This window comes from Quercus robur, chromosome 1, assembly GCF_932294415.1.
Source record: "Quercus robur chromosome 1, dhQueRobu3.1, whole genome shotgun sequence".
NCBI classification, from domain to species: Eukaryota; Viridiplantae; Streptophyta; class Magnoliopsida; order Fagales; family Fagaceae; genus Quercus; species Quercus robur.
This window is the reverse complement of record NC_065534.1, coordinates 6530208-6544744: the sequence shown is the minus strand read 5'-3', so window position 1 is coordinate 6544744 and position 14537 is coordinate 6530208. Positions and strand designations below refer to the sequence as shown.

General features: G+C 37.1%; 1 protein-coding gene across 9 annotated transcripts in view; it reads right to left on the bottom strand.

The window, feature by feature from the left end:
- The window catches only part of LOC126718044 (uncharacterized), a 42466-nt gene extending 28238 nt beyond the window's left edge, over positions 1-14228 (bottom strand). The window contains exons 1-3 of one of the 9 annotated variants that reach the window (XM_050420117.1): positions 12962-14228; positions 3151-3225; positions 2158-2469 (exon numbers count right to left, since the gene is read on the bottom strand). In XM_050420117.1, the coding sequence (XP_050276074.1) occupies positions 2158-2469; positions 3151-3225; positions 12962-14153 (1579 nt within the window). In that variant the 5' untranslated portion in view covers positions 14154-14228. Of the gene's footprint in view, positions 1-2106; positions 2899-3150; positions 3634-12889 lie in introns of all 9 variants that reach the window. The other 8 variants (XM_050420141.1, XM_050420107.1, XM_050420073.1 and 5 more) reach the window with 8 other exon arrangements.
- Between the last annotated feature and the right edge of the window lie 309 nt (positions 14229-14537).

Here is a 14537-nt window from a genome sequence, read left to right as displayed (position 1 = left end):
CAGTGAAATATAACCTAATTCAATGGGGGAAAAAAAATCTAGAATCCAGAAATCATGAGTTGAAAAATTATGACTCGGCATTCACCTTGTTGTCAAACTCCAATGCAGAGATGCCTTGCCTGAAAAGAGAACCACAATATGTAAACACAATAAACATGAAACCAGAGCATTTAGGGAAAGTGGGGGAGCAAAAGACTTGTCCTAGCATCAATGCACCATTCTGACAAATACATTGTAACACCATTCATCTAATCATACATTGTTTGCCGTAGAGACGTAGAAGGAGCAAGAGTTTGCTTTAAGATGTGATATTAAATAAAGCGTTACAGTTTAAGCTTTTGGGAGATTTGGTAATTTAACATGGTATCAAATCTGGAGATCTTGAATTCAACCCCTACCTCCTTCACTCTACCTATCATTTTAAAATTTGACACACGTGGGAGAGAGCATGTCAGAAATATGCAGTTAAATGATTAAATTTACCATTTTCCAACAACTTCAGTTTTTGAGACAATGTCAATCAATAATTTATCGTCGTATCAAAACAAGAGAGGTTTTACCTACCATTATGTTACTTCAGTTAAAAACGAAATCACTCAATAATTAGCAAACTGTGACCATTTTTAAGAAAAGTAAAGTTAACATCCTCTATTATCCATCCATTTTCCAAAAAAAAAAAAAAGCCATTTTAAAGAAATTAAATAAAGATAGAATTTTGAAAACAAAAAATTGAAGAAGATGCGTTGAGAGTGGATGTACCTTGGAATAGGACTAAGGTTTTCAGTTTTGGGTTGTACCGAAGCGAGCGAATGAGTTTCGGAATTTGGAAAAAGAGTAAAGGAAAGACACGACTGTTGAAAATGAGACTTTTTTTTTTTTTTTTAATTATGTTAATGGCTGGTAAAGGAGTAGAAAATCAATAATGGCCTACTAAATTTTTATGGAGTAGTTATAGTTATATTTAATCTTCCACTTTCTACTTCAAATGATATTTTTAATCATATGTTATCAAAATTAGATTTCGCAACAAAATGTGGGTTCTAGTTAATTTAACTGGTAAAGTCTTTAATGGTTAAATAAGAGATTTGTGGTTCAATCACTGCCTATACCAAAAACTGATTGGTGTCTTGGTCTGATAATAATACACTATCGTGAGGAGCAGACGCCATAGGTTGAATCTTCCTATAAAAAAAAAAAAAAAAGATTTTGCAACAAAATAGAAGGTGATCAATATTCTAGCAAACACATTAATTTATTTATACATTAAAAGGAAAATTATAGTGAAATGTATTGCAAAAATAATCATAGATGATTTCAAAAAATGAGTATCAAGTTTCAATTTTTTTAAAATTTTTTTTATTAGTGTTCCGTTTTTTTTTATATTATTATAACTAGAGAGTTCCATTTTGATATATCATAAAAGATTAAGTTGAATTATAATAAGTAACATTTTATATGCAAAAAAAAAAAAAAAAATATGTGTACCTTTTCATGCATTAATATATTTTTTTTTTATATAATGATAACAAAATTCGATTCATTTTTTTCCATCCAAAGATATTCATGATTTTTTTTTCCATGAATGAACTAGAATATCTAATCATCATTTGCAGCAAACATGAGATCATTATTTCATGCATGCAATATAATTAATTAAAAAAAAATAAAACTTGAATGGTAAAGTCACATTGCTTCAAATAGTTTGATACATTGAGTGCTTCATACACAAATTCACGATCTCTACTAGAGATCATTATTCATTAAAATACATATTTGTAAATACAAAGATAACAAACTTGGCCACACTTCGACATCCAAATAAGGAAGCATTTATTCTTATGAGATAATTACTGGTGGTAGTGGTAGAGATAATTTAGTGGGGGATTAGTTGTCATTATGAGATAATTATTGGTGGTAGTGGTAGAGATAATTTAGGTGGTGGAGGAGATTTTGGTGGTGGCGGTGGTGATGATTTTGGTGGTGGTGGTGGATATTTTGGTGGTGGTGGTGATGGAGATTTTGGTGTTGGAGGTGATGGAGATGGTGGTGGAGGTGATGACGGAGATTTTGGTGGTGGTGGTGGTGGTGGAGATTTTGGTGGTGGAGGTGATGGAGATGGAGGTGGTGGAGATGATTTTGGTGGTGGAGGTGACGGAGATGGTGGTGGTGGAGATTTTGGTTGTGGAGGTGATGGAGATGTAGGTGGTGGAGGGGATAGTGAGGGAGTTGGCGGCGGTGGTGATGATTTTGGAGGTGGAGGTGATGGAGATTTTGGTGGTGGTGGTGGAAATTTTGGTGGTGGAGGTGATGGAGATGGTGGCGGTGGTGGAGATTTTGGTGGTGGAGGTGATGGAGATGGAGGTGGTGGAGATGATTTTGGTGGTGGAGGTGATGGAGATGGTGGTGGTGGTGGAGATTTTGGTTGTGGTGGTGGTGGAGATTTTGGTGGTGGAGGTGATGGAGATGGAGGTGGTGGAGGGGATAGTGACGGAGTTGGTGGCGGTGGTGATGATTTTGGTGGTGGAGGTGATGGAGATTTTGGTGGTGGTGGTGGTAGTGGTGGAGATTTTAGTGGTGGTGGTGATGGAGATGGTGGTGGTGGTGATGATTTTGGTGGTGGAGGTGATGGAGATAGTGGTGATGGTGGTGGTGGAGGTGATGGAGATTTTGGTGGTGGTGGTGGTGGTGGTGGAGATTTTGGTGGTGGAGGTGATGGAGATGGTGGTGGTGGTGATGATTTTGGTGGTGGAGGTGATGGAGATGGTGGTGGTGGTGGTGGTGATGGAGATTTTGGTGGTGGTGGTGGTGGAGATTTTGGTTGTGGAGGTGATGGAGATGTAGGTGGTGGAGGGGATAGTGAGGGAGTTGGCGGCGGTGGTGATGATTTTGGTGGTGGAGGTGATGGAGATTTTGGTGGTGGAGGTGATGGAGATGGTGGCGGTGGTGATGATTTTGGTGGTGGAGGTGATGGAGATGGTGGTGGTGGTGGTGGTGGTGGTGGAGGTGGTGGAGATTTTGGTGGTGGTGGTGGTGGTGGTGGAAATTTTGGTGGTGGAGGTGATGGAGATGGTGGTGGCGGTGATGATTTTGGTGGTGGAGGTGATGGAGATGGTGGTGGTGGTGGTGGTGGTGGAGATTTTGGTGGTGGAGGTGATGGAGGTGATGGAGATGGTGGTGGTGGTGGAGATTTTGGTTGTGGTGGTGGTAGAGATTTTGGTGGTGGAGGTGATGGAGGGGATAGTGACGGAGTTGGTGGCGGTGGTGATGATTTTGGTGGTGGAGGTGATGGAGATTCTGGTGGTGGTGGTGGTGGTGGAGATTTTAGTAGTGGTGGTGATGGAGATGGTGGCGGTGGTGATGATTTTGGTGGTGGAGGTGATGGAGATAGTGGTGATGGTGGTGGTGGAGGTGATGGAGATTTTGGTGGTGGTGGTGGTGGTGGAGATTTTGGTGGTGCAGGTGATGGAGATGGTGGTGGTGGTGGTGGTGGTGGTGGAGGTGGGGGAGATTTTGGCGGTGGTGGTGGTGGAGGGGATAGTGAAGGAGTTGGTGGCAGTGGTGATGATTTTGGTGGTGGAAGTGATGGAGATTTTGGTGGTGGTGGTGGTGGATATTTTGGTGGAGGTGGTGGAGGTGATGGAGATGGTGGCGGTGGTGATGATTTTGGTGGTGGAGGAGATGGAGATGGTTGTGGTGGTGGTGGTGGAGATTTTGTTGGGGGAGGGGATAGTGAGGGAGTTGGTGGTGGTGGTGATGATTTTGGTGGTGGAGGTGATGGAGATTTTGGTGTTGGTGGTGGTGGATATTTTGGTGGTGGTGGTGGTGGCGATTTTGGTGGAGGTGGTGGTTGTGGAGATTTAGGCGGTGGTGGTGGAGATTTTGGTGGAGGTAATGGAAATTTTGGAAATGGAGGTAGTGGAAATTTTGGCAGTGGAGGTAGTGGAAATTTTAGTGGTGGTAGTGTTTTAAAAACTTCAGGCGGAGGTGATGTGTGATACCTTGGGGGGTGGGGTTCTTGGTCATGAGATGATGGTGATGTGTGATAGCTTGGTGGGTGGGGTTCTTGGTCATGAGATGTAGGTGGCAAATGATTGTGGGGCTGGTGGTCTTCATGTTGGGCCAATGGTTGCAAACCAAAGAAGTAAAGCTTATCAGCTACCACATTAGTGGCTATGAGGCAAAACACTATAGCATAAATCACCTGAGGCCAATGCCTCAAGTATCCAAGAGTGCCCATTTCCAATAATTCAACTCTAATTACTAAAATATTACTCTTTAAGCTTGCATTGTAACGAAGGGAGCTAGTCTTTTATATTATGATACCCTTACAATGATATCTTTATTTTAAACCTTTAAAATAGGTTGTATTAATGCTTTAAATTCTATTAAAAATCTCTTACTAATTTTGTACCTTCCTATGTATCATAGTTAGGTAGTTAAATTTATACAAAAGGTTATAGGGAGAAAATGGGCATTTTCCCCTTTCGCCAAAAAATTTCAGCAAAATGCCCCATATCTAAAACTATTTATGGAAATGCCCCTGTTTTGAAACTCAATTTTCTAAAAATCGAGTTTCAATTTAAAATTCGATTTTTGGACAATTGAGTTATAGCAAACTGAAAATTTAAAAAAAAAAAAATATATATATATATATATATTTGGAACTCAAGTTCCTTGAAAAAATTCAAGTGGAACTCGAGTTCCATGAACCCGAGTACTTTACATCGAATTCGAGTTTCAAAAATAAAAATTCTAAGTCCACGTTCGGTTTAACTCGATGTTCCAAAAATCGAGTTTTACATTTGAAACTAGATTTTTAGAAAATCGAGTTTCGAAACAGGGGCATTTCCCTAATTAGTTTCTGACATGGGGCATTTTGTTGGAAATTTTGTTAGAAAGGGGTAAAAGCCCATTTTGGCCAAGGTTATAGACATTCCGCATTAGGCATATCCCTTTTACAATGTTATGGGGTGTCCCATTAGTTATGTTTGTATCACATACAACAAGTCATCATGCAAATGTTTGAAATTTTTTGTTACAGGCTCTGTTGTGCCACTTTTTCAAGATCAAAGGCTGTCCACCAAGTCATGATTGCATCACATGCATTACATGGCATCCCACAAAGTATCCATCTATGCAAGGTTATGATATTGTAGCTCGTAAGCACCGCAGTTCCCTTTTTTGAAGGTTACCCATTTCACTAGTTCATGGTGTTAGGTAGAACATTAAGTACAATTGAATCATATCTAGTACATTACACAATATATCCATATACCTTTTACAAAAGGGTGTCAAATTCTCTTGTAGACATGTAGCATTTGTTGTGCCCTTTTTACAAGGTCATGGGGTGTGCCCTTTTCACAAGGTCATGGGGTGTTACAATAATTATGATTTCATTGCAATACAATACATCACGCAATCTACCTATATTAGAGCACTCACAAGAATGAAGTTAAATGGCTATATAGCTATTTTAGCTTTACCAAAATACAAAAATGGCTCTACAACAGTGGAGGTATAGCTAAAAATTTTAGCGTTAAAGCTACTGTACGTAGCTTTTTTTAGCTGCGTACTGTAGCTTGAAGCTAAAAAAATAAAAAAATTGCAAAAAAAAAAATTATTACACCTCTCTCTCTTCTCTCATTAAACAAACATTTCCTATTTTCTTTCTCTCTCTCTCTCCAGCTTCTCTTCTTTCTTCTTTCTTATTCAATTTTTTTTATACTCTAGCTCACCGGCCAACTCCCTCATCCCTCAACTCACCGGCCAGCTCCCTCATCACTGATCTGTTCCGCCGACCAACCCTAAGCCCCACCGCCGATCTCCCCAAGCCCCATCACCGATATTTCTCTCCATCATTTTCTCTCTCTAGATTGAGTCCAAGCTCAAATGATCTAATGATTTTTGGTTTTAGTTGATCTGGTGGGTTTGGTTGTGACAGCACAACAGCGGGGGGTTAGCCATGGTGGGTTAACCCTCTCTTTCTCTCTGTCTCTCTCTCTAGCCCTCTCTCTAGATTGAATCCAAGCTTTATTGATCTGATGATTTTTGGTTTTTGTTGGGTTTTGGTTGATATGGTGGGTTTAGGTTGTGATTATGTTTTGGGTTTGTGATTGGGTTTTGATTTGGGTTGGTGGTTTTTTCTTTCCTGCTGTGGACTGGAGGTGATGGTGGATGATGTTTGTGTTGCGCTGGTGTTTTTTTTTTTTTTTGTGGATGTTATTATTACTATTTTAATGAATTATTTGTATTTTTTTAATCAAATAGCTAAAAGTATAGCTCCATTGTTGTGGGGTGTGAAGAGGTAAAATAGATAAAGTGACTTTTGTAGGTGCCAAATAGCTATATTTTTTCCTCCACTGCTATGGATGCTCTTGTGGGTCATTCTAATAAACTAATAGTTATGATTGTATATTTGTATAAATGCCTAGATAAGATACCAATACCATATGTGGATTCCAGTTAGCTCAACTGGTAAAGTCTCCGATGGTTGAATAAGAGATCCAGGGTTATAACTAAAGACATGAAGAAAAAACTTTCCAAGATTTTGTGGACACATGGACTGAGTCAAAATTATTGGGTTATAACTATAGAATTCAAATCAGATGGCAGATTGAAATTCCATAACACTAGAGAGAGGAATGACAGGTCATAATGCAAAAGTTTGATGTACTAAGCAATGCAACTGCTACAAGTTTAAAATAATATCCAGTTGTTTCGTCCAATTACAAGACAAGATACACATGGGGTGATTGGTACCTCAAATTAAACAATAGTTTTCAGTTTTTAAACAACTTACATGTATTTTTACACACTTTTTCACCCGCATATATTTTCAAAAAATACATACAATGTTACTAGAACAACATTACCAAACATGTCCATAAAAATATGGACACCAGAGTGAGAGTATTAGCTGAATTGGAAAAGAATACGTGCACCCTTTTAAAAACTAACATCTAAGAAGATTAATTACTGATTCTCCCACGCTTAAGTCAACTACTAGTTGATCAAAGATTACTAGCTATCCAACACATAGGGTTTTACTATGACTTCTTATTGGGGAAAAAAATGACTTTATAGAAATGATAGCTAGTTGTATTCCGTGGATATGACATTTGGCACACGAAAAACACTAGTAGGAAAATTGATCTAATGGTGATCTCCGAGAAAATCAAGCATTGTAAAGAAGCCCAATTTTGAGTTCTTATAATGGCTATGCTATTTTCTGACAATGATGATAAAGAATAAGATTTCATTCTAAGTTTGAAGCAAAAATCAAGCAATATTTCATTGAAGTTTAAGCAACCAAACTTAACAAGATTTCCATTCAAGTTCATCTCATATTTCAGGAAAACAAAAAACAAAAACAAAAACCTTGGCAATGGAGGAAGCTTTTAGATGCTAACTAATAAACATGTTCAATACGCAAAGAAAAACTATGAACATAATTGTAAGTGGTGTCTCCAAGAATTTTTTTTAGGGTGTTCCTCAACAAGCATAAATTACACAATCTAATAAAAAGAAAGATTTGTATATTGACAACAACAATAAAAAAAACACGCAAATACATAAAGTTTACAATTGCCTTCTACGTGGTTTTCTCATCAAATATTTGTCCATAATTCTAACAAAAGAATAAACAATAAACTATAAGTTCATTTGAAATATTAATAAAATTATTAATTATTTTTGTTTAGTTGTTTCTTTAATTTGTTTGTCTTTTATAAACTATAATTTGTTATATTGTTGTTTCATTAATTATAAAATTATTAATTGTTGTTTAGCCTAAATAATTTAATTTGTTTGTCTTTTATAATGTATTGGTTAATTAAATTATTATTTATTATTTATTAGTTGTTTCTCCCAATTAATTATTGTTTATTAGTTGCACTAGCACACACCCCCTTGCAGATAATCTAAGTTGACTCAAGCTATATATATATATATATATCAATCAATGAGTATCAGAAGAGAAAGTGACATGATGGGAAATTACTTGATAAAATGAAATTATAAATTCCTAAATTGCCTAAGCCCAATCCAGTTTTTCCATGATTTTTTTCCTTTCCACCATTTTTTAATTCTCTCATCTTATCTTCTCTTTTTTCTTTTTTCACTCTTGTCTAGAATGGTTCTCATCCACACATTTAAACTTCTATTACTTTCCCAATGCCTTGACTTATACCTTCCCAGTTCCTAACTAATCATCTCTCATCTACATGTTCAGAGCTCCTCTCTCTTTCCTATCTTTTTTTTTTTTCTCTCGCAAGTCACTTCCTCTCCACCCTTCTCAGTCTCTTCATTCTCTTCCTGACAAATCTCTTCCTCTCCCTCCTTCTCAGCCTCAGTTAGAAACAACAAAAATGCAAGATTTTTTCAATTTTTTGTCATAAAAATCTTGCAGAAACATTGCGTCGTCATCCGATGTTGGGCTTGCCGTGGGTTGATGTTGGGCTTGCCAGCCGTTGTTCTTTTTTTTTTTTTAAATCTGTGGGCTTGTTGCTTGCTCTGTTACAATTTTTTTTTTTTTTTTAAGATCTTAGTTCAAATTTTTTTTTGGGCTTTTTTTTTTTTTTTGCTTGAATGTAGAAAAAAAAAAATTTTTTTTTTTTTAATTTGAGGGTGTTCCTAATTTTGATTGAGGGTGTTCTTAATTTTTTTTTTTTTAAGGGTAAAGAAATAAAAAAATTTAATTATATATATAATTTTTTTTTTTTTTTTCAGTTAGGTTGAACGTGGCGCCGCCACTTAAATTGTTGCCTTTCTTTTTGTTGAATAATGAGAAATGGTCCTGGTGGGGCTCGAACTTGCAACCTTAAACATGTAACGATACTGGAATATGATATTGCTTCCGGAACAAATGGTGCTTTCATTTTCAATTTCTAAAGGCAACATATATGTGCATGTAAGTTTCTAGCTTTTACAAATTTTCCCAGATGGAAAAGAGCATTCACATTGAAGTCACTGAATAGACAATTAAACATGCACATTTAGCACACGAGAAGCAAAACAAAAAATCATTAATCTTACTCTAACCAGTTACCCAATATTGCATATCATAACCATAAACACTAATAATATTAAAGATAAAATATTCTTTTCTATTTCCTATATTAAAATATTAAAATCAAATCAAGTAATGTAAAACCGAAGTATTGTAGTAATACTTCCTAATGTACACACTAGTTATATATTGTGTACGTGCATCGGTGCGTGGCTATCTATTAGTAATGTTATGTCGCCATCGGATTTTAGTTTAAGAGCAAGTGTGCTTCAATCATGTTAAATAATTCACAGTAAATCTGTCCATAGCCTAAATAAGCCTCCATTTGCCTTAGTCAAAACTCAAAATAAGATACTTGCCAAGTGAGAGAAACAGTATAGCAAGTTGCAGTGCAGGAACTCACTTTGGCAATGACTCATTACCATGGCAATAAAGAGCTTCAAAGTCATGTACTGTTAAACACCCTGATTTTGTCACTGATACCAAATATATCCCCTTAAATAAAGTGAATAAGAGATAAAGAGGTGAAACCCCAAAGCTAAAAAAAAGTAAATTAAATATAAGTTGATGGGATTGACCAACCCAACTTACCTGGATGATCTCATCCAAACCAACGATGCAGCATTGACAGACGAATCAACCAGGTCCCTCCAACGAAGTGGCCACATTACTGACGAATATAAAGAAGCCATTTAATGCAATCAAATAAATGCCTCAGACGGTTACTGGGACAACTGTACAAACCGTTGGGAGCCATCAAAGCTCACATGATTGACCACAAGGTGTTACCAAAAGAGGCATTAAAGCCGCCATAACAGCCACAACAGCTAGGAGCTACAGGAATGTATATATACAACCCCCCCCCCCCCCCCAACACCAACATAAGGTACATAGACACACTTAGAAATACTTGTTGTTGTTCCACTACATTGCTTTATTTTGTAGAGCTTCCTTGTATTGATTTTGGCATCGGAGACGTTGTGGTACGCACCACACCGATGACCACTCTGAGGAAGCCACCTTACCATTTCAACTGTTACAGAGACGAGGGCTTGGCTCCATCTGGACGCTTTCTCTTCGACTAGCGAATTTGCACTTCATCATAAGTAAAAGTAACAATGCAAGACTCTGCCTATATCTAGAAGAGAATAAAGATTAGAAGGGGCTTCACTGACTATGACCTCAAAGTGTCATTTACAAAAGTATTCTTAAGTCCCTTAAATGAGAGAGAGAGAGAGAGAGAGAGAGAGAGATTAAAACAAACAAACAAACAAAACTTCTCCATTTAATAGTAGTTTAGCTATATTCTCATGACACGAGCTGACACATAGCACAACCAAGAGCACTTAAAACTTTGAGAGGTTAATTTTGTTAGAGCAGTATTAAATTTTCTTGATAAAAATTTAAAAAAGGCATGCATGAAACTTGATGACAATCATCCAACAGAATTCAGAATATGAATTTATTTGTACACAAAATTAAAGCCCTAGAGTGCGTGAATTGGAAGTCACAAGTTTTGTTCAATCTAACAAGTTATTCACTTGAATGGTTTGAGAGCCTCATAAACTCTCAGTTTTCTATGGGAAAAAAAATCATTTAATCGAATCATTCAATTCTTCAACTCTACAATGAGTAACAAAGTTTTGACCCATTCACAGGGGCAACCTCATACCACGAATCATATCCTTGATTAAGGGTTTAGAGTTGATTTCAAAATAATTTCCTTTTGTCGGAATCATGCAGGACTAATCTTTTGTAATATCAATTTGTTTTTTTTTAGCAATATAGTTATGCAGGTACACACACGCGCGTAATTTTCCACGTGTGTGCATACCCCTATTTGTTTGTGACATTTTGTGTATGTAAAATAAGATGAAACAGAAACAGTAAAATATAACCTAATTCATTGGGGGAAAAAATCTAGAATCCAGAAATCATGAGTTGAAAAATTATGACTCGGCATTCACCTTGTTGTCAAACTCCAATGCAGAGATGCCTTGCCTAAAAAAAGAACCACAATATGTAAACACAATAAACATGAAACCAGAGCATTTAGGGAAAGTGGGGGAGCAAAAGACTTGTCCTAGCATCAATGCACCATTCTGACAAATACATTGTAACACCGTTCATCTAATCATACATTGTCTGCCGTAGAGACGTAGAAGGAGCAAGAGTTTGCTTTAAGACGTGATATTAAATAAAGCGTTACAGTTTAAGCTTTTGGGAGATTTGGTAATTTAACATGGTATCAAATCTGGAGATCTTGAATTCGACCCCTACCTCCTTAACTTTACCTACCATTTTAAAATTTGACACGTGGGAGAGAGCGTGTTAGAAATATGCAGTTAAATGATTAAATTTACCATTTTCCAACAACTTCAGTTTTTGAGACAATGTTAATCAATAATTTATCGTGGTATCAAAACAATAGACGTTTTACCTACCATTATGTTACTTCAGTTAAAAACAAAATCACTCAATAATTAGCAACCAGTGACCATTTTTAAGAAAAGTAAAGTTAACATCCTCTATTATCCAACCTTTTTCCAAAAAAAAAAAAAAAAGCCATTTTAAAGAAATTAAATAAAGATAGAATTTTGAAAACAAAAAATTGAAGAAGATGCGTTGAGAGTGGTTGTACCTTGGAATAGGATTAGGATTTTGGTTTTGGGTTGTACCGGAGTGAGCGAATGAGTTTAGGAATTTGGGAAAAGAGTAAAGGAAAGACACGACTGTTGAAAATAGGACTTTTTTTTTATCAGATTTTTTTTTTAATTATGTTAATGACTGGTAAAGGAGTAGAAAATCAATAATGGCCTACTAAATTTTTATGGAGTGGTTATAGTTATATTTAATCTTCCACTTTCTACTTCAAATGATATTTTTTAATCATATGTTATCAAAATTAGATTTCACAACAAAATGTGGGTTCTAGTTAGTTTAACTAGTAAAGTCTTTAATGGTTAATTAAGAGATTTGTAGTTCAATCACAGCCTATACCAAGAACTGATTGGTGTCTTGGTCTGATAATAATATACTATCATCATGAGCAAACAACATAGGTTGAATGTTTCTATATAAAAAAAAAAAAAAAAGATTTTGCAACAAAATAGGAGGTGATCAATATTCTAGCAAACACATTAATTTATTTATACATTAAAAGGAAAATTATAGTGAAATGTATTGCAAAAATAATCATAGATGATTTCAAAAAATGAGTATCAAGTTTCAATTTTTTTTTAAATTTTTTTTATTAGTGTTCCATTCTTTTTTCTTTTTTTTTTATAACTAGAGAGTTCCATTTTCATATATCATAAATGATTAAGTTGAATTATATTAAGTAACATTTTATATGCAAAAAAAAAAAAAAATGTATACCTTTTCATGCATTAATATATTTATTTTTTTTATATAATGATAACCAAATTCGGTTCATTTTTTTCCATACAAAGACATACATGAATTTTTTCCATGAATGAACTGGAATATCTAATCATCGTTTGCAGCAAACATGAGATCATTATTTCATGCATGCAATATAATTAATTAAAAAAAAATTAGAACTTGAATGGTAAAGTCACATTGCTTCAAATAGTTTGATACATTGAGTGCTTCATACACAGATTCACGATCTCTACTAGAGATCATTATTCATTAAAATACTTATTTGTAAATACAAAGATAACAAACTTTGCCACACTTCGACATCCCAATAAGGAAGCATTTAGTCTTATGAGATAATCATTGGTGGTAGTGGTAGAGATAATTTAGGTGGTGGAGGAGATTTTGGTGGTGGCGGTGGATATTTTGGTGGTGGTGGTGGATAATTTGGTGGTGGAGGTGATGGAGATGGAGGTGGTGGAGATCATTTTGGTGGTGGAGTTAATGGAGATGGTGGTGGGGGTGGGGGTGGAGATTTTGGTGGTGGTGGTTGTGGAGATTTTGGAGGTGGAGGTGATGGAGATGGAGGTGGTGGAGGGGATAGTGAGGGAGTTGGCGGCGGTGGTGATGATTTTGGTGGTGGAGGTGATGGAGATTTTGGTGGTGGTGGTGGTGGAGATTTTGGTGGTGGAGGTGATGGAGATGGTGGCGGTGGTGATGATTTTGGTGGTGGAGGTGATGGAGATGGTGGTGGTGGTGGTGGTGGAGGTGGTGGAGATTTTGGTGGTGGTGGTGGTGGTGGTGGAGGTGATGGAGATGGTGGCGGTGGTGATGATTTTGGTGGTGGAGGTGATGGAGATGGAGGTGGTGGAGGTGATGGAGATGGTGGTGGTGGTGGTGGTGGAGATTTTGGTGGTGGTGGTGGTGGTGGAGATTTTGGTGGTGGAGGTGATGGAGATGGTGGCGGTGTTGATGATTTTGGTGGTGGTGGTGGTGGTGGTGGAGATTTTGGTGGTGGTGGTGATGGAGATGGAGGTGGTGGAGGGGATAATGAGGGAGTTGGTGGCGGTGGTGATGATTTTTGTGGTGGAGGTGATGGAGATTTTGGTGGTGGTGGTGGTGGTGGAGGTGATGGAGATGGTGGCGGTGGTGATGATTTTGGTGGTGGAGGAGATGGAGATGGTGGTGGTGGTGGTGGTGGAGATTTTGGTGGTGGAGGGGATAGTGAGGGAGTTGGTGGCGATGGTGATGATTTTGGTGGTGGAGATGATTTTGGTGGTGGAGATGATGGAGATTTTGGTGTTGGTGGTGGTGGATATTTTGGTGGTGGTGGAGATTTTGGTGGGGGTGGGGGTCGTGGAGATTTTGGTTGTGGTGGTTGTGGAGATTTACGCGGTGGTGGTGGAGATTTTAGCGGTGGAGGTGAAGGAGATGGTGGTGGTGGTGGTGAAGATTTTGGTGGAGGTATTGGAAATTTTGGCAATGGAGATAGTGGAAATTTTGGCAGTGGAGGTAGTGGAAATTTTAGTGGTGGTAGTGTTTTAAAAACTTCAGGCGGTGGTGATGTGTGATAGCTTGGGGGGTGGGGTTCTTGGTCGTGAGATGGAGGTGGCAAATGATTGTGGGGCTGGTGATCTTCATGTTGGGCCAATGTTTTCAAACCAAAGAAGTAAAGCTTATCAGCTACCACATTAGTGGCTATGAGGCAAAACACTATAGCATAAATCACCTGAGGCCAATGCCTCAAGCATCCAAGAGTACGCATTTCCAATAATTCCACTCTAATTACTAAAAAATTACTCTTTAAGCTTGCATTGTAACGAAGGGAGCTAGTCTTTTATATTCTGATACCCTTACAATGATATCTTACCTTTAAAATAGGTATATTAATGCTTTAAATTCTATTAAAAATCTCTTACTAATTTTGTACCTTCCTATGTATCATAGTTGGGTAGTTAAATTTATACAAAAGGTTATAGGGAGAAAATGGGCATTTTCCCCTTTCGCAAAAAATTTTTAGCAGAATGCCCCATATTTAAAACTATTTATGAAAATGCCCCTGTTTTGAAACTCAATTTTCTAAAAATCGTGTTTCAATTTAAAATTCGATTTTTGGACAATCGAGTTATAGCAAACTGAAAATTATATA